This window comes from Balaenoptera physalus (genome assembly GCF_965194825.1).
Source record: "Balaenoptera physalus genome assembly, contig: SUPER_7_unloc_1, whole genome shotgun sequence".
NCBI lineage: Eukaryota > Metazoa > Chordata > Mammalia > Artiodactyla > Balaenopteridae > Balaenoptera > Balaenoptera physalus.
In genome coordinates, this window is record NW_028126534.1 from 638,001 (window position 1) to 658,007 (window position 20,007).

At 49.3% G+C, this 20,007-nt stretch overlaps 1 protein-coding gene across 2 annotated transcripts; it reads right to left on the minus strand.

The window, feature by feature from the left end:
- Positions 1-11,162: 11,162 nt before the first annotated feature.
- LOC309665247 (cyclin-dependent kinase 20-like) lies at positions 11,163-18,838 on the minus strand. 2 transcript variants are annotated; one of them, XM_082478884.1, is made up of 8 exons: positions 18,374-18,838; positions 17,909-18,022; positions 15,599-15,787; positions 15,232-15,353; positions 14,979-15,041; positions 14,120-14,243; positions 13,518-13,673; positions 11,163-12,036 (listed from the first exon to the last, which is right to left on the minus strand). In XM_082478884.1, exons 1-8 carry the CDS (start codon positions 18,668-18,670, stop codon positions 11,836-11,838), a joined length of 1,266 nt encoding a protein of 421 aa, XP_082335010.1. In that variant the 5' UTR covers positions 18,671-18,838; the 3' UTR covers positions 11,163-11,835. The 2 variants fall into 2 exon arrangements, with proteins under 2 accessions (XP_082335010.1, XP_082335011.1); XM_082478885.1 differs by lacking the exons at positions 14,120-14,243; positions 14,979-15,041 and having other exon boundaries at positions 18,374-18,837.
- Between the last annotated feature and the right edge of the window lie 1,169 nt (positions 18,839-20,007).

Consider the following 20,007-nt stretch of genomic DNA (forward strand, 5'->3'; position numbering starts at 1 on the left):
AAGACAATATGGTACTGGCACAAAAACAGAAACATAGATCAATGGAACAAGATAGAAAGCCCAGAGATAAACCCATGCACCTATGGACAACTAATCTATGACAAAGGAGGCAAAGATATACAATGGAGAAAAGACAATCTCTTCAATAAGTGGTGCTAGGAAAACTGGACAGCTACATGTAAAAGAAGGAAATTAGAATACTCCCTAACACCATACACAAAAATAAACTCAAAATGGATTCGAGACCTAAATGTAAGACCGGACACTATAAAACTCTTAGAGGAAAACATAGGAAGAACACTCTTTGACATAAATCACAGCAAGATCTTTTTTGATCCACCTCCTAGAGTAATGGAAATAAAAACAAAAATAAACAAATGGGATCTAATGAAACTTCTAAGCTTTTGCACAGCAAAGGATATAGAATTCTTGATGACAATCTTTTTCTTCCCACACCTTCAACATATCAGCCCACTCCTTTTTGGGCTCCATGGTTTTTTATGAGAAATCAACTGTTAATCTCATTGGGGTTGTCCCATACATGATGAGTTGATTCTCTCTTGATGCTTTCAAGATTCTGTCTTTGGCTTTCAAGTTGGATTATAATGTGTCTCGACATGGAACTCTTTTGACTTTATCCTACTTGCAGCTCACTGAGCTTCTGGATGTGTAAATTAACATTTTTCATCAAATTTGGGAAGTTTTCAGCCATATCTTTAAATACTTTCTACTTTCTTTCTCCTCTCATCTGGAACTCCCTATTATGTGTTGCTTGCATGCTTGATGGTGTCCCACAGGTCTCTTAGGCACTATTCATTTTTCTTCATCTTTAGCTTCATTGCATTCCTCAGACTGGATAATCTCAACTGACCTATATTCCAGTTTACTGATTCTTTCTTCTGCCTGCTCAAATCTGCTCTTGAATTTTTAATTTGATATTGTACTTTCCTACTCCATAATTTCTGTTTAGTTATTTTTTTATACTTTCTCTTTATTAATATTCTCTATTAAATGAGACACTGTTCTCATACTTCCCTTTAGTTCTTTTCACGTGGTTTCCTCTAGTTCTTTGCACATACTAAAATAGTTGATTTAAAGTCTTTGTCTAGTAGGTCTGATGCCTGCGCTTCCTTGGGGACAGTCTTTATTGTTTGCTTTGTTTCCTGCATATTAGCGACACTTTATTTCTTTGCATGACATAACTTCTGTTGAAAACTGAACATTTTAAATAACATAATGTAGAACTCTGGAAATCTGATTCCACCCCACCCCCGGGTTGTTATTATTGCTGTTATTATTTTTTGTTTGTTTAGTGAAGTAACTCTGAAAAGTTTCTGAAGTAACTCTGAAAGTCTGTATTCTTTGTTATGTAGGGCCACTTATGTCTCTGCTCAGTTAAATTAATGTGCAGTAATGAGAGGACAGAGGTTTCCTAAATTTCTGGAACCACTAAGTTTCCTAGTCATTGCCAAAGGCTCTATGTGCAGGTTGCGGCATGTATTCAACACTCAGCCAGGCAGTTGACTTCTCTGCCTTAGTCTTCACTTCCTGCTTCCACAGAACCTCAAGGTTAACCAGAGGTAAAAGTTTAGAGCCCTTTTATATCTTCCCTGAGTTAGCACACAGCCCTGCACAAGCACTTGGCCTTCTAGATTCCTAGGAATGTGTTGGAGCTTTCCAAAACCCCTAAGGACATCACATTCCCAGCTTTTCCTTTTAAACTCTTTGGTTAGCCTATTGTTTCCTTAACTATCATTCATCAACTCTGATTAAAGACTAATTAAAAAGTTAATCAATTCTCTTTAGTTGTTTTGACAAATGCCCCAAGGTAAAGGTTTTTCACATTGGGTGAACTCCAAGCAAGGTAAAATAAAGACAGCTTACACGTGAGCTCTTCCAGGAAACACCAGACAGGTCGAACAATGACAATTCTCTGGGAATAAGGCTTTGAAGAATCTCTCATCCCATTCTTACCCTTCCAGTGACTGCAGCTCCTGCTTTCACTGTGATTGTGAACTGTTGGTATTCAAGGCTAACACAAAGCTGGAAGGTTGTTATGGGAACAGGGCAAGTGAACACTTGCTGCTCTTACTGAGAATAAGCCATTTTTTTCTTGAATAAACATTTCCCAGACTACTGTAAGTCTCTGGTTAATTTCCAGAGTTCTGTAAAAGTTGATTTTGACAATTTATGCCAGTTTTCTCATTACTTTTATGGAGGAGAAAATTTTCAGAAGTCATTAATCCACCATTTTCCAAGAGTCTGCATCCTTAACTTGTATGTATCAATAACTACTGTCAATTCTATGATAGCAACTCGCTTATAAGGTTGTTGAAGATAAAACATTAGCTCATCCACACTATGGAGAATACTGAATCCCCACCTAGTCTGTGGACCCCAAAGTGAGTGAGACATGGTCCTTGCCCTATGAGTACTCTCAGCTGGTGGTTAGGAGGAAAAATAAAACTAAAATTCTGGAGAGAAATGCTAAGTTTCAGAAGGGGCAGCCTATGGTGCCACGGGAGTAAAACACAAGGAGAGTGAACATCTGGGAGAGGATTAGGGAGGCCCCATGGACAAAGGCTTTCAAAATTTACAGTCACCAGAGTTGATACAGCATCAGAGGACTCCAGTCATATCTCACAGAGGAGAAAAATGAGGCTGGGTGGGAAATAAGTAGCTCACAGCCCATGGTCCCAATAAGTACAACGCAAAGAGTTTCTCTCCATTCAAAGCCTGTACACTCACCGAGCACCTATGTGTCAGGCTCTGTACTAGGCACCAGTGACCTTCTAACACACTGTGAAGGATCCAGTGCTTATGTTGGATATGGGTTTTCCTGTACCCACTGAAACCCTGTTCCTTCTACCAGAAGTAGCATACTCACAGCCTGCAGGCAGAATGGGCATCCAGATTACCTTGTCTGGCCTGCATAGGATTGGCCTATGTGAACTAACTGCCAATACTTAAAAATCGAGAGATTTCACATACTAATTAGGTAAAAGAAGAAGATCTAACTATACTGAAATCAAATTCTCACCTGGAAAAATTTATCTGGGGCCACACAGAAGGGTACTCTTCAGACAAGAATAAGCTTTCAGGGAATTCCCTGGTGGTCCAGTGGTTAGGACTCTGCGCTTTCACTGCTGAGGGCCTGGGTTCTATCCCTGGTCGGGGAGCTAGGATCCTGCAAGCCGCATGGCACAGCCAAAAAAAAAAAAAAAGAATGAGCTTTCAGCTCCACCACGGCCTTCACCATCCCTTTTATCTCTTGGACTAAGAGGCTGAGTATCAGCTGCCTCACATCATCATTCTTATGTTGTTGATTTTCTTTTAGTTGAAATAATCGGAAAGGGAAATTTCTTGTACCCATATCTCAACCTAAACAGTGTGAAAATAAAAGCTAGACTAAGAAGATAATGTGGTTTAAGAAAAAGGGGGGATAACATTTCTTTGTGGAAGTGAAGTCTATTTCTACATATTTAAGGCCATTATACATCAAACCATAAGTAGGAACCATGACCAATATTCAGAAGAAATAAAACCAAGTGATTTGACCAAAAAAAGGGCAGACTGTCAACATGGCTAAAGTGTGCACATGAGTAAAGTATGAGATAAGCCTCTGAAATACAAGGATGTATCAAGTGATAAAACACCATGGCACCAAAACCTTTCAGATAGCAATTAACAGCAAAAAAAATCTACTGTACACAAACAAAAAAAAAAATTTGTACCTTAAACAAAAGCAAATATTTGCAATTTTACTTTTAACCAAAAATCTAACACATAGTGTGTTAAAAAGATGGCAGAATTTAAAAGGTCATGAAGCATTTTAAAGAAGTAACTTGCAGTGTTTTAAATTAGAATTATAGAGTACATATTAAAAACATATGACCGGTTAACCATGTTCATTTACTGTGTCCGTAAGAGTTCCTATGGGCCTGGAGAGTTTTGGGGCCTAGTACCCATGACAGGTACAACATTAGAAATGACACGTGCATGTGACGATGCTCCTGGAATGCTGTTGCAGTTGTCCCAGTTCCAGAAACATAAACCCAGTGTTTTTTATATGAACATAGGTCAAGGATACCATCCCAAAGAATGACTGTATGCTAAAAAGAGTTTAGCACCAAAAACTATAAAATAGTAATGAACCGAAAACCCATTCGTGACTTGGCTTGCAGACAGCTGAAGAATCTGCTTGAGGAACCTGGAGGTACACACAATATGGTAACACATGCATACATGTGGGGGTTAGGTGATAAGCTGCACAAGAGAGTTTTTGAACTGCTGAAAGAAATATATTACTTATGTTACTCAAAGGGAAATTCCTACCCCAGCTTATCAGTAAAGATGAGAACAAAGACTAGGGTTTAAGGTTGGCATCCTACCCATTTCAACTGTGAGAATTGCCCTCCAAGGGCTTCCACAAATAGTTACACCAATCTATGAGTCAACTCATTTATTTCTAGTGACACAGTGTCTTTGAGAATCACATTTGGCAAGACATTCTCTTGTCCACTTATCTACAGAGAAATCAATTTCCAGAATTGAATGTTCTATCTGGAGTACATCCCCCAAATTGTAGAGATAAAGACTGAAATCCAATAAAAGTTCCCTTACTTCAAAATTGACTAGAGATTAACATCATTTTTCTAATTAATATTATTAGCAATAAAAAAATGAATAAAAAGCAACAAACAGAACAGTGCTGTATGATACTGAAAAATAAATATGGCAAGATTGGCATTCCACAATTCTCAAATATATCAATTCACAGTTATTCTAAAAATAAAAACCATCAAGCAAAGATTCCCTCCATGTTTGGAGGAAACTTCATGTGAACAGTTGTTTTCCATCATGAAAGACTAAAACTAAATATAGCTCCTAGTTGATAGTCAAGGCTATATAGTCTGTCCTATATTCTGCAAGAGGCAGAAGATCTGACACTTACCTCTTGGGACAAAAGAAAAGATGTCAGGTTCCAAAGGAGGAATGAACAGAAAAGAAAATTTTAATAATTTAATGATTAAAATATTTTTTATTTTCTACTTTTAATTTTTTGTATTTTATTTAAGTTCTCATATCAAACATGCTTATATAACTATGTTGTTACACCAAAGTTGAAATCAAATAAAAGTGGTTTATTTGTCTATTGATTTGTCTATCAGCCAGTTGCATTCAATTTGCTGTACATTTCTGCCCCTGAGTTTGGTACCCCCACCTACATCAACCTCCACTTGATTAACAAAATCGCTTATATTTCAATATACTGTAAAAAAAAGTCTCACACCCCCAACTAGGGAGGAGTTTCCTGCTGGTAAGGGCTGTGGATTGTCCCTTCTTGTCTACTTAACAGAAACGCAGTGAGTGCTGAAAAGTACACCCCTCTCTCCTTGGAGGGATACTCTCCTGAGCAGGCCTGGCTCTTCCTCCACTCACCGCCACAGTTCCTTGGTCCTTGAAGCCTCATTCCAGACCTAGAAGAGTAGCTGGTCAGTCAACATGCAGTTAGTGCCTAGCCTGCCAGGCCCTGTGGAGGGGACAGAGAGCTAAATGAGACCCAGTGCTTGCACTCAAGAACACTCACCCTGGGGAGTTAGAGACAAATTCAGACCATCAAATAAAACACACCAATTAATGAATGACAAAGGAGAGAAAGACCAACTCAGTTGGAGCCAAGGGGTTCAGAAGTAACCACTGATCAACTCCTGAAGGATGAGTAGTTATCCTCTAAGAAAACGGCTGAAGCATGTCAGGGAGAGAAAGATCCGCTTGGGCAAAGATTCAGAAGTATGAAAAAGATGATGAGTAAGTTGCCTTAATCAGAACATAGAGAAAGGAGCTGGAGACAGGCTTAGACCAACTCTTGGAAGTCAGAAGGGCAAAAACAGTGAGAAGTCACTTGAGAACTGTGAATGGAAGAGTGGCAAGTCAAACTGTGTTTTAGGCTGCTATGAGAAGGAAGGACTTGGAGACTTCCCTGGTGGTCCAATGGTTAAGAATCCGCCTTCCAATGCAGGGGGCATGGGTTGGATACCTGGTCGAGGAACTAAGATCCCACATGCGGGGGCAACTAAGCCCATGCACGCTCTAGAGCCCATGCGCCACAACTAGAGAGCCCGTGCACTGCAACGAAAGATCCCACGTGCCACAACAAAGATCCCGTGTGCCGCAACTAAGACCTGATGCAGCAAAATAAATAAATAAATATTAAAAAAAAAAAAAAAAGACTCTGAGCTTCCACTGTAGGGGGCACGGGTTGGATCCCTGGTTGGGGAACTAAGATCCTGTAAGCCACGTGGTAGGGCCAATTAAAAAAAAGAGAGAGAGAAGGAAAGACTGGAAACGAGGGCAGAGCAGCAGGACCCATAAGAAGGCTTCTGCAATGGAGTAAATTAAGGCTCTGGCTAAAGGGATGTCCCAGAGATGCCAAGGTGCAGGAACAGAACTGCTACCTGGGGAGGGCACACAGGCCGTATTCCCACAAACTGCTCTCTGCAGAAGTATTTGGAAGAGGCTCAGGTGGCCCTGGGAAGGGACCACAGTACCCTGCCTCCCCCTCCCTCAGGCCCACACCTGCATCCTGGAACTTCTTGGCCTCTCCAGCTGGGCCACCCTGGGTTCTGGAGCCTATACAGCTTCAGTAGAAACCACTCTGGAGCTTTCTGTGGCCCAGACCTACTGAGGGTCCCAGCCAGATACGTGGCTTTCCAGGCCCTGGCAGAAATAACAACCACCCTGTCTGAGCCCAGGTTCCTACTTCCACAGCCCTCACTCACCCGAGATCAAAGTTTCTCAGTCCTTAAGAAATCTTTTTGGCTAGTAGGAATGTAAAGTTGATATTTTGCAATAATCAAACCAAGTAAGAAGATTTCCGCATTCTTTTTTTCTATAGTTCCCAGTTCAAAACCCAACTGAGATGTTCTTACTTCCCTAACATAAAATTATAATATGTAATATAACCTGCAAAATGGGTGTTACCCACCTTGGAGAATGCCTCTGTTAGATGCTGATCTTCATGATGACACTGTGAGGCAGGGTTTATTGACCTCATTTTACCTAACAGGGAAACCAGAACCTGGAGAAGTTGCTGCTATCAAAGGGTAAAAGGCACCTCCCTTTCAAAATCTGCTGGGAGACTACCTGGGCAACCTCAGCCAATGCACTCTCGGCACGATACTCACTTTCCCTATTGGTAAAAATGGGGATAACAACCCAGTATTTTACTTGATACATTTAAGTTATAATTACACAATTCAGGTAAGGGCCTGTTTATTAATCTTTCTGTAAAATGATATAATAATGTATTTTAAAAGTAAAGAAATTCATTTACTCCACAAACATTTACTTAGAGTACACTAAATATCAAGCCATACGCTGAGTGTATACACACAGTGATCATACAGTGGTTATACACACAGTGATGCAGGAGACAAAAGAATGAGTCTAGCGGGCGTGGGGGGGAAGCAAACATTTAACAAGCACAGTATGTGATCATTTAGTCACAGTTGTGCTGAGTAAGAGCACAGAGGAGGAAGAGCTCGGAGCACAACAGGGGCAGAAGCGCAGATCAGACTAACACCAAACAGGCACTTAGGGAGCACAGCCAGTACAGGAACTCGACTGGCTGGGAAGGGACAGGCGGAGCCCGCAGGAGGAGGTGCCACTCACAGGGAGGGCACGGCTTTCCAGGCAGGCCCCAGAAGGGGAATTCCAGAATATTCCAGAAGAGGTGGGATCCCTAGGCCAATCTTAGGGGTGAACCCTGTTCACAGGTGCCCAGTGCAAGCCAACCGCGCAGGGGCTCTGGACACACCGACAGACGGAGGAACAGAGGGATAAGAGCTTTCCACAGCAACCCCTTCATAGGCCGCCGAGGTTGCCACCCCGGGGGCCAAGAGCGTCCTCTGCAGATCGCGGATTCAGGGCCGTCCGACGCCCCCTCCCAGATTTGGGAAACGGAGGCTCCGAGGGGACGGGCCGACCATGGACACGCCAGTGACCAGGAGCCCAGCCCTGCCTCCCGCCTGGGACAGGACGCGCTACCTTATCCACCTGGGCGACGCAGAGCATGTCTCGGGCCTCCAAGAAGGAGAAGACGTGCAGCAGCTCGGGCAAACCCATCTGCGGCTCCACGGCGCCAGCCCCCGTGGTTGCCTGGGTCGGGCTACGCCTTCGCTGCGCTTCCGGCGCCCGCAGGCCGAGCCCCGCCCGCTCGCTTCATCCTCGCCCAGCCTCCGTGCTTCTGTTCGGAACACTCACTTCTACTAATCCGCTCACCAGCCCCGCTTCTACTTGACCTTAGACTGGCTTCTAACCCTTGTCCTGACATTCGCTGAGACCCTCGCCCACCCCCTTATACTGACATTCATCCTTGTTCTGACCTTCACCCTGACCCTCACGCGGGACCCTGTGGTGCCCCTGAACCCAGCACCTCCCGAGACCTTGCCCTGGTGCTGGCTCTTATCCAGAACTTGACCCTCTTCCTCAACCTCGCCCTAATCATCACCCTTGATTTCATTAGCATCTGACATCTACCATACTCCTGTCCCTACCCTCACCTGACCCTGACTCACCCTAATGCACACCTTCATCCTGAGCTTTGCCCTAGCCCCGACCCTGGCCTTCACAATCACCTTCAGAATGACCCTCAGCCTCCGTCTTACACTGGCACTGGCCCTTGCCCAAGCCCTGGCTCTAACCTGGTACTTCCCTCATCATGGCCCCTGCCCGGGCTCTCACCCTACCTAGCCTTAGCCCCAACCCTGGACATCACCCTGGTTTTGGTCGTGGCCCTGGCCGAGATCAGATCAGAGTTAGTGTAAGGGTGAAGGTCATGATCAAGCTCAATGTCAGAGCAGCCAGGGTCACAGTCAGGATGAGGGTAAGATCAGAGACAGAGTGATGAAGATCAGAGTCAGAGTGAGGGTGAGTGTACAGTTCAAGGTAAAATTCTATGTCAGGTTAAGGATCAAGATAAGAGAATGGTCAGGGTCATGGTGTCTGAATCAGGTTCAAGGACAAGATCACTATGAGGGAAATTTTAGATCCAGGGTTAGGTTCAAGATCAAGTTCAAGATCAGTGTGAGAGCCAAGGTTAGGATCAGGTTGAGGCTCCATTAGAGAGGATCAGTGAGAGGATGAATGTCAGGATTAGGATGATGGTTATTGTCAGGGTGAAAGTAAGATTGAAAGTTGGATTCAAGTTGACAGTGGATGTCCAGTTCCGTGTAGGATTCAGGGTCAAGGTGAGGGTGAGGTTGATGTTCAGGATTAGAGTCAGTGTCAGGTTCAGGGTCAAGATCAATGTGAGGTAATGTCAGGGTGAGCATGATGTTCATTGTGAAGGTCAAGGTCAATTAAAAGTCAAGGTGGGTCCCTTTTCCATTGCTGCTGGAAGGAATTAAGTCCTCCTCCTCCAACTCACCCTCCTCCCAACCCCAATTACATTGGCCCAATCTGCATAATCCAGGATACTCTTTCCATCTCAAAGTCTGTACCCTTTAATCACATTTGCCAAGTCCCTTTTGTGTGTAATGCAATGTATTCATAGGTTAGGACATGGGCATCTTTGGTGGGGGGGGGCATTATTATGCTTACCACAGAGGGTCAGAGTTTGGTTTATAGCCAAAATCAAGTTCAAGGTTAAGTTTCAAAGTGAGGATGGGTCAAGATGAAGGTGACGATCAGGCTGAGGACGAGTCATCATAATAATGAAAGTCAGTGTCAGTGTGAAGTTCAATTTCAGGGTCAGGGTCTAGATCAGGTTCAAGGTCATGATGGGATTAGGGTGTCAATGGTGACAGCCAAGTGTGAGTCCATGTTCTGTGTGAGGCTCAGCATTAGGATGCGGACCCAGGTCAGGATGAAATTGAGGTCTAGGTCAAGATGAGGGTTAGGATCAGGATCATGGTCAGGCTTGGGGTGCTGACTAGTTTCAGCTTGAGTGTACAGTGTAGTTCAGCATCAAGGCGCAAGTTCAAGGGCAGGGTGTGTCAGTATGATGGTCCTTGTCAAGGTGAGGATTCAGTCTAGGAGCAGAGTGAAGTTGAGGGTCAGAATCAGATTGAAGGTGGTGAGTATCTCATTTATCACAGTATTCACAATCAGTGTGAGAGAAGCTGTCATTGTCAAAGATAAGTCAAGTTCAGGGCAAGTGTAAGGGACATGTTAACGGTCAGGATCAGGATCATAATGAGCATCAAGGTAAGAGGAATGTCAATTAGAGACTCAGGGTTAAGGTTAAGATAAGAGCCAAGTTCATGGACAAGGTTTAGTTCTAGGTCAAACGGGGTCAGAGTTTGGGTGAGGGTCAGAGTCAATGCCAAGATCAAAGCCAGGCATGGGTGGGGAAGGGGCTGGCAAAGAATTGAGTGAGGGTGAGAGTCAGTGTATATGTCAGGGTCAGGGTGATAGGGTCAGGTTAAGTGTAAGGTTTAAGGTAAAGGTGAGGGTCAATGTCAGGGTGGAAGCTTTAGAGTCTTTGTGAGTGGAACTGGCTGAGGGTCAGTGGTCAGGGTTTGCGTACAGCCTTGCATTCATACGAAGGTGAGGGACACCAGAAACTGAGCTAGACTGAAGCTTAGAGTCTACAGATGTGGCTGGACAAACAGGCAGAGGCCAGATCCTTAAAACATCTTTAAAGACATATGGGACACTCAGACTCTTCCCTGAAAGCAACAACTGGAGTTTACTGTGCTTTGCCCTCTAAGAGATTGGAGGGCAGTGACTGTGGCACTGTTAGTCACCTCTGTGACTGCAGTGCTTACAGAATTTTATCCACATGAGCACAAAATGAATATTTTAAGAATACAAGATTGCTAAGAATAAGTTTCTCTGATTTATCTGTTTTTATCTGTGAACCAATACCACATTGCTTATTACAGCCCTATGATAGTCTTGGTATCTGATAGGGTAAGTCCTTTCATCATTTTTTGCCTTTTCTTCTGCTTCTGCCTCCTCTTAACCCTTTCATTTCTGCATATACTTCAGAACTGGCTTACCAAATTATTTAATAAGAAAAACAAGAGCCAGTTCAGATTGTATTGGGATTTACTGAATTAACAAATGAGTTCCAGGAATGTCTGTCTTCTTATTTGCCCAGTATCTCTGAGTAAAGAGGAGGCCCATGTGGTCCAGGCTCACCCGTATCTTGAGGGTGATGTTGGTAAACCAGCTCAAGGTGTGGAGGGTCACTTATTGGGTCCCCAACTTGAGCCATTCCTGGGTCCTGATTTCTGCCAACTCACCTCCAAAAGGGAGCTCTGTCACATGAAGCACCTAGCAATCTCCCAAGACTAAAGTAGCCATGAATGGGGCCACTTTCCCAGTGACCACAGAGAAGCAAGGGCCAGGGGATGATGCTACCTCAGCCACTTCCCTCAACTGGAAAGGAAGAGGGGCATACATCATGTAGAACTACCGGGCGTTTTTATAATAAATCTCAAAAGTGAACTAGTGCTTAATGTCTCTGAGAACAAAATCAAACCAAACTTTCCTTCCCACTTGGATTTCCGACATGAGGACATCCTACACTCAGCGCTCCCCCAAATGGCTCTACCAGGACTGTCCCTGACCAGGAAGGCAGCAACTAGAGAACCAGCCCCATGGCAGGCATGGCAGCAGAACTCACTGCCTCCTTCTGATGGATCTGTTACCAGCAACAGATGGGAGGCCGATAGCACAGGCCGAGGGTCCCCTCTGCTGAGGCTGGATGGCCTGGCCAGGAGCAGGACCACTGTGGTCGAATCAGGCCAGAGCAGAAGAACAAGAGGCCTGGCTTGTCCTGGGGAGGGAAGTGGGGGACACGCCGGTGGGGCCTGGCCCAACGTCTCAGCCCTCCAGGATGAAGGGCTGAATCAGCTCCGGGTTCAACAGCGACTCCTCGAGAGGCCGGTCCACGTGGAAGTCATGGACGTGGCTGGGGGGTCCTGGGGGGGCCTTGAGGGAAGGTCCCCCTGGCCACTGAGGAATCGGCAGCTCCGAGGGGTGGGCAGGCAGGGGAGCTGTGAAGAAGTACTGGTGCAGGAGGGCCTGAGGGCAGCAAGCGAGGGGCAGCAAAAGGAAACTGGTCACCTCCCCGTCCCAGCTTCAGCCACTTCCCTCCGAGGGGGAGACGTGAACATTGCCCTGGAGAGGATTTTTCCTTCATCTGCTCATCATTCAGGTGACTCCAACACCTCGCAGTGCTCACTGTTTGCGCACTGCTCCAGAGACAGGAGATGCAGCGGTAAACAGAACAAAGAGCTCTGCCTTCAAGTTTTCCACATAGTGAGGGGTGGGGGTAATAAACACGATAAAGAAGTAAGACAAACAGTGCATCAAATGATTAGTGCTGTGGGAAAGAGAAAGTATGAGGGGGGGATGAGCAATACTGGAGGGGCTGCAGGCCTGAAGAATGGTGAAGGGAGGCCCCTGGGAGGTGGCGCTCAAGCAGAGACCTGAAAGGTGAATGAGTGAGGCCTAGGGACAGAAATGCACAGACCCCCAGGACATGGAGAAGCCCTGGGGCCCGAGGGGAGTGAGCAAGGGGAATGGGAGCTGGCAGAGTCACAGAGGTGATGGCCCCAAATGTGTGATGGCTGTGGGCCACTAGGACCTGGCTTCTCCTCTGAGGGAGCCCCAGGAGGGCCCTGCAGGCGAGGATGCGACAGCCTACCTGGACAAGGTCCCTCTCTCTGCCACGTGGAGGAAAGACTAAATGGGCAGGAGAAGCAGATTCTGGGAGGCAATGGGGGGGGCGCTTAGAATGGGGGCAGCAGCAGGGAGCTGAGAGGTGGTCAGTTGGCCTCAGTACACTCTGAAGGTGCTGCTGACATGGGAACTCGCCAGGGGCATGTGTAAACACACACTGCTAGTGCCCAGGGCAGGGAGGGGAGGCTGCCATGAGGCCAGATGGACAGATACACCCGACAGAGGCCCTCACACCATCAGCCATCAGCCCATGGTCCTCCCCTCCTCCCCTGCCTTCTAGCCACGACCCACCCCTCCTGGGTCCTCCTCTCCAGGCCTCTGCTCATCATTTCTCTTGGGAAAACAGCTCCCCATGCTTAAACCTGCCCTTCTCCAGGAAGCCTTGCATGACCCCAAAGTCAGTCCCAACATCCCTCCCCTCGGCTCCCACAGACTGACGGCCCTGCCTCACCACAGGGTGGAGACCCCACAGGCACAAGCCACGTCTGTTCACTCTGGATCAGCCTCCAGGACAGTGCTCAGCACGTGCCAGATGCTAGTAAATTCTTGTTGAAGGAATGAAGGGACGAAGAAGTGAGTCACCAATAACCCAAGACTCGCTCTTCTGCGACGTGTGCATGCCCTTCTAATGGGCCACCCCTGGCCACCTGCCCTCTAGGGTTCGCTCTAGGGTCCACTCAGGAGAGGCACACCTGCCCTGCACCCTCCTAACCCTGGCTCCAGGGGTTCTGGTCCCAGCCCATCACAGGTTCTGAGAATCTCAGCCTGCCTGGTCAAAAGGACACGGACGAGGAGGGTCAGGGCAACGGGTGTCACCCTACCTGGGAGGCTGCAATGCGCTGGCGTGGAGGGTAGAGGAGGAAATGCCCCAGCAGGTCCAAGGCCTGGGGAGAGGCATCGGGCAGCACCTCCTCCAGGGGCACGGGAGCCTGCTCCTTGAAGGAGATCTTGTTGTAGTCAGGCAGGTCCTTGATCTCCTGGAGGAGAAGGGGGTCCATCAGAGCCGGCACCCACCCCGCCAGCCCCCTTAAGGTGTCAGTTCTCGCTCCCTGTCACCTACCTGCTCCCATTCACTCATCACTCCCCCATCCATGCACCCCTGCTCACAAGTCACTCATGACATCACGTGCTCACTCAGTCCTTCAGTCCTTCCTCCACATCTCAGGCGCCTGCTCCATGCCCAGCTCGGTTTGGATGCGTGTGTGCTGGGGACGGGTGGGAAGGGATAGGGCTTGGGCCCTGGCCCTCGCACCTCCAGCAGGGCAGGGGTGGAGGAGACCCCACGCTGGGCCAGGACCGAGGTCCGGCAAGTCAAGGAGGCATGGGGCCACGAGAGAGAAGGTGCAGGGCAGGGGAGTCACTAGCTATTGGGGTAATAGAAGCCACCCGCCCCCACCCCTCCCCACTGTAGGCCCCTGCAAACCGGCCAGACTTGAGGACTGGGGGTGCCCAAGATTCGAAGCACACAGCAAAGCTGTTCAATGTCATTCTCCCCTGGGAAAAGGGGGGACCCGTTCAACAGCTCCCCCAGGATGCAGCCCACAGCCCTGCAGATACAGAACCCAAACAACTCAGAGATCTCACACCATGGAAACAGATCTCCCCACACCAGCACCCACACCTCACACTGTGGTCAAGATACCCACAAAGTAGCCTTCAGGCTTCATAGCTAAGGATACAGATCCCCAAACAGTCAAAGACTTCAAGCCTAGAACACAGAGCATATCCCCCTCTCTAAACAGCTCTCAGGCCTCAACTCTGGAACACACATCAACCCCTCAACCGTTCTGAGACTTCTCAGAGCCTCACATTCTGGGACACACTGCCACCTCCTCCCATTCTGGGGCAGACTCCAAAACGGCCCCCAAATCTCAAACTCTTAGGCATATACAAACCATCCTACCCCAAATAAAGGTTCAGGGCCTTCATATCCAGGGACCCAGGCCTCTGGATAGCTCAAGAACATTGCATCCTGGGATATCACACCCTGCATAGCAGCTTAGACGCCCCATGCCTCGGACCACCTCCCCGACCTCAGCCCAGAAGCTTCCTACTGGGACAACCACTCTGATCCCACTTGACCCCTCCCAGCTCAAAACTGTCATGGGGAGGAACACTGATCCCAAACTCCGCAGAGATACTCTAACCAGGGGAGACACCCCCATGGCAACCTAGAGCTCACAGCAGGAAAACCCCCAAATGGCTTAGAGACCTCAATGCCCAGGAGGAAAAGGTGACCCAACGACCCACACTCCCCCTTGCCCAGCCCATAGGAGTCTCACCACAGGTCGACACCCTGATCGTACTGGCGGGCACCATACAGGAGCTCAGGGGCTCGGTACCACCTGTGAGAGGAGGGCAGGTGGTCACAGCCAGGTCACCGGTCTGTCAGGAAGCTGCCTCGGAAGGTCATCCTGGCCCCCACACCAGCCCCAAGAGCACTGTTTGGACAGAAGGTCCAGAAGCATCTCTTCCCAGCAGGAGGGTTGGGGCCTGTCTATTGCCAGGTCCTGCTTGGGAACTGGTCCTCCCTACCTGGTGGCCACCTGGTGCGTGTAGAGACGACTGCCATCTGGGGAAAAGACCCGGGCCAGGCCAAAGTCCGCTATCTTGAGCTGGCCCGAGGCACTGATAAGCAGGTTGGCTGGTTTCAGGTCCTGAGGGCACCCGAAGAGGCATCAGTCCCTCCAGAGCCCCCACAGGACCTCGGGACAGGAGGGCTTGGCAGGCTGGGCACCCAGGTCAGCGCAAGACCCGACCTCCTCCAGGGCCCCAGCCCTGGCCTCCTACCCATAGGCCCTGCCCCCTCTGTCCCTTTTCTAACCATGCCCTTCATCAAGGGCTGGCCTACCCACAGCCCAGCCACCCCCCCGGTCCCACCCCAGCCCATGCTGGAACTGACCCGATGTACAATGTTGTTGGCATGGCAGAAAGCGACCCCCTTGAGCAGCATCTGCAGGTAGCTCTTGACCTGCGCCTGGGTCAGCGGCCTCTGGGCGTGGCGCACCACCTCAGCCAGATCTGACAGCATGAACTCAAAGGCCAGCACGAAGCCTGCGCCATGCGGGAGCACGGCCTTCAGCTGTACCACCTGCAAGCGGGGCATCCCGTCAGCCGCCAGACTCACATGGCTCAGACTCTCTCTGGGACCCTCAGCCCTTGCACCAACAGAGGACCAGGCAGGCAGAGATGGTGGCATGAGATCTGAGCTCAGAATCAGGGAGCTTGGTGATCTCTTGCTTCCCTCTCCCAGGAGAAGGCAAGTCCCTACTCTAATGCTCCAGTAAACACTCAGGGAAAAGGAGGTCTAAGAAAGGCGACTTAGGGCAGTGTCTGGTCCCCCACCCAGCCCACGAACTGGAAAATCACCTGGAAACACACACACACACAGGTGATCACAACTCCCAGCACTGGGAGAGCAGGAGACATGTCACATATACTTCCTGAGGGCCCACGAGGTCACAAGGGCAGGCTGCACAGTAGTGAACAGGAGCAAGGGCTGGTGGGTCCCGAAGGACTTGAAGGAGTTCAGGGGACAAATGACTGACAAATGACCAAACAACAAACGTATAGGGTATTCTGATGAAGATTCTGATGAAGAAAGAAGAGGAGGCATCTGGGAAGGAGCTCTGGGCCAGGAGACAGCAAACACAAGGCCCGGAGGCAAGAACAGGAAGGAGGCTGCTCTGTTCTGCACTCCTGGAGCCTAGACAGTGCTTATCACGGGCGAGACACTTAAGAAGTTGTGAATGAAAAAAGAGGCTGGAGCGGGGTGGAAGCAGATGGTGACAGTTCTTTCAGAGTGAAGAGAAGCCTCTGGAGCTTTTCAAGCCAGGGAGTGGATGATTTCATGTACATTTTTTGACTGTGGAGTGGAGGCAGTGGCGGGGGGGCGGGGGGGCAGGGGAGCCTGCTGTAGTTGTTCTGATGAGAGGTGAGGATGGCCTGGGCCAGGGTAAGATCTGGAGTGTTTTGAACGTAGACTCTTCAGGCCTGCTGATGCACAGGACATGGGACCGTATCACCAGCTTCCTATGGGCCCTCCACCTCTCCCACACACAAGCTGTCAGCAAAGCCCTTTTACTTTCCTCAAAAAACAAGAATGGCCATATTGCTGTTTTTCTGATGTTGAGGGTAGTAGACACTCATTTTACAGATTGGGACAAACAAATACATTCAGATAATACCCAAAATTATAATGAAAAAAACAGCAAAAGAAAAATCCTATCACCTACAGTCAACCTTAGGAGTCTATTCCACCAGACTTTACAAGAGACATGGCACACACAGGCATGTATTCGTATATATATACAAAATATTTTCATACAAAACCAAGATGACACACACAGTTTTATAACATGCTTGTGTCACCCAATATATCAAGGACATCTCCAGAGAATAAGAAACAAGTCAGAGTATCACCCACCCTTAGGTGGGTGGACCTACCCTTGTCACTCCCTGGGAAGTTAAGCACATCCTCTACTCAGGACATGGACAAGAGAGAATACCACAAAGAGAATGAAACTGGGTGTGTGAGGTGTCTCTCCTCGTGTGCCCACAGCCCCTCCCAGGCCTGTCACAGCACAAACCACGCCAGATGGGCGCTGTAGCCTTTGGCCATCTCCCCTACCACACTTCAGTTCTCAAGAGCAGGGTAGGGGCTGGTTTCTGTGTTGCCAGTAGCCAGTAGAGGGTAGAGTCTATGGGAGGCCCCAGTGTTAAACCGTCCTGATTCTGCGATCAGACCTGGGCCAAAGCCTCCACAGACAAGCGGAACAAGCTGAGCACCGGTAAGCTGGTGGCTGCGCCTCCTCCCCTGGCCTGAGATAGGGAGGGCCTGAGCGTGCCTTGCGGAGCAGAGGACGAAACTCAGAAGGACAATATACATAAAGCAGTTAACCTGGCATGCAGAACATAACAGGAGCTCAATAGGTGGCAATTATCATTATCATCAGAAATCACCAAGTGTTTTGAGAAAAAAGGGATAAGTTAGTGAATGAGCGAACGAGTACGCGAAGAAATAAGCGAGTGAACGACAGGGAATGAATGAGTGAAGTAACTGAGTGAATGAGGGTGAACAACAAGTGGAGAAGAAAGGGAGTGAGTGAGGGGTGAGGAAGCAAATGAGTGAACAGAGTGACTGCAGGACCTCAGAGTGGGAGTGAGTGGAGGAGGGCGGGAACCAGCACCTCAGAACACCAGCCCCACTCACATACTGACTGTCCTCGATCTCCTGCAAGGCCTTGATCTCCCGCAGGGCCTGGTTGGGGATGCCATCCTCCAGCCGCCGCAGGGCCACCTTCTTGAGGGCAACGATCTCTCCAGTCTGTTTGGGACAGGACGCAGACACTGCAGGCCCATCCCCGGCTGGAAAAGGGGTTGCGACGCCGAGGCCTGAGGCCCTCGTGGGGGTGGGACGCGCCCCCCACCCCGGGCTGGAGGGAAATCAGGGCCAGCAGGCGCAGCGCTGAGCAAGCAGCTCAGAGACATCCACGCCACGCTCCTAGGGGGCACTCGCCCGAAGAAAGCACCGCTGGTTGCTGGACGCCCTCCACTCAAGAGAGCAAAGGAGGCGGGAGCACGCCACGAAAAGCTGCGGGGAGGCAGGAGCCCAAGCGTGGGTCGGGACAACGGGTAAATCTCAATGGAACCCAAGGAGGAAGGGCTGGGTGCTCACCTCCACGTGCTTGGCCTTGAAGACGATGCCGTGCGCGCCCTCCCCAATGCGGCCCAGGATGCAGTACTGCTCCATAGCCCTCTGCCAGACACCCGGACCCTCTGCAATCACAGCCCCTCCCCGGCACCCGTACCTTTCCGCATTAGCCCGCCCTGCCTGCCGCGCCCAGATGCGGCTGCCTAGCAACGGCGCAGGAAAGAGCGCAGAGGCCGGGAGGCCGAAGGCAGCTACAGGCAGCGTCCAGGCCTGTCTGCGCCTCCCCCTAGGCCCTCGCCACCACGCCTCAGTGCGCTTCATTCGGCGGGAATCACCCGTGCGCAGACCGTGCCAGCGGGAGCGAGAGCCACCGCCGACCCCTCGCGGCACTGCCGGGCGTCACGTGACGAGTGACGCCTGGTTACGCAGAGGGGCGGGGGCATGCAGCCAGCGAGCAAGGCGGAACAGCCTTGGGAGCGGGCTACATAGGCGGAGCGTGGAGCCGCTCTCCGGGGTGGAGGCGGGGCACTCAGCGAGGCGGGCGGGGCACTCAGCGGGGCGAGCGGGGCACGGGGCGGGACCGCACAGCCGGGGGCGGGACCGCGGCGCCGAGGGCGTGGCCGAAAGGTGACGGGGCGGGGTCGGCTACTCTGGCAGGCCAGGGTACCCTCGCCCCCATACCTAGAGGTTCAAGCTTCCACCTGTGAGAACCTACAGGTGCCATTTCCACCTATGAGCCCCAAAGCCAATGATGATTAAGACGAGACGGGTTCGGGTCTGCATTGTGGAGGGAGCGTCAGTTGGCAACATGTAAAGACAACGTTTAAAGAGTAAAAACTCTGCCCCGGAAAGTCCATGTCTAAGGGCTTCTCATGAGGAAACATTTGGAGGAATTTGCAGCCTGAGTGATTTTTAAGAAGTTCATGCCATGAAGGGATGTTGACAAAAAACACAATTAGCTTTTTAAACTTCTGAAAAGGTGCTCGATCTCATACACAATGAGATAAATGTAAAATAATCTACATTTTTCCATCTTTGGGATAGCTAAAGATCTCAGATCTAACAGTCCATTTCATGTTGGAGAGGCAGCAGTGAGTGGTGGAGTGAAGCAAGATCTTAATTCCGTGCCAGGAATTGAACCTGGGTAGCCTAGATGAAAACCAGGAATCCTAGCCACCACCCCTTGGCTCTTGCCCCCTGTGAAAAATGCATTTCTCATGGAGGCAAAACTATAAAAACAGGTACAAAGTTTATTATTAGAGACACAGTACAACAACAACAAGTGGGAGAGCACACAGAGAAACAGTTTGTTTAGTTAAGATAGAAGCAAGGCAGAGATGCACACCTGGAGACAAAGGGTGTGGGTGTCCTCCCTAATGAGGGGGAGCACAGTAAAGAGGAGGTGAAGTCATTTATATAGGGCAGTTCTTCTGGGTCTTTGTGTACCTTTGGCCAATTATCTGGTTTCCTTTTCCACACCTGACCTGCCCTAGGACACTACCCAACGTGCATGCGCAACTTTTTTCCAAGATGGATTACAGCCCAGAGGCCTATGGGATGACCTTAGCATCACATATTATGGGGTGGTGCCCCCTCCCTTTTGACTCCCAACGAGCCTTTCTGCACATGTGCCCCAAGGGTGGGAAATGTATGACCCC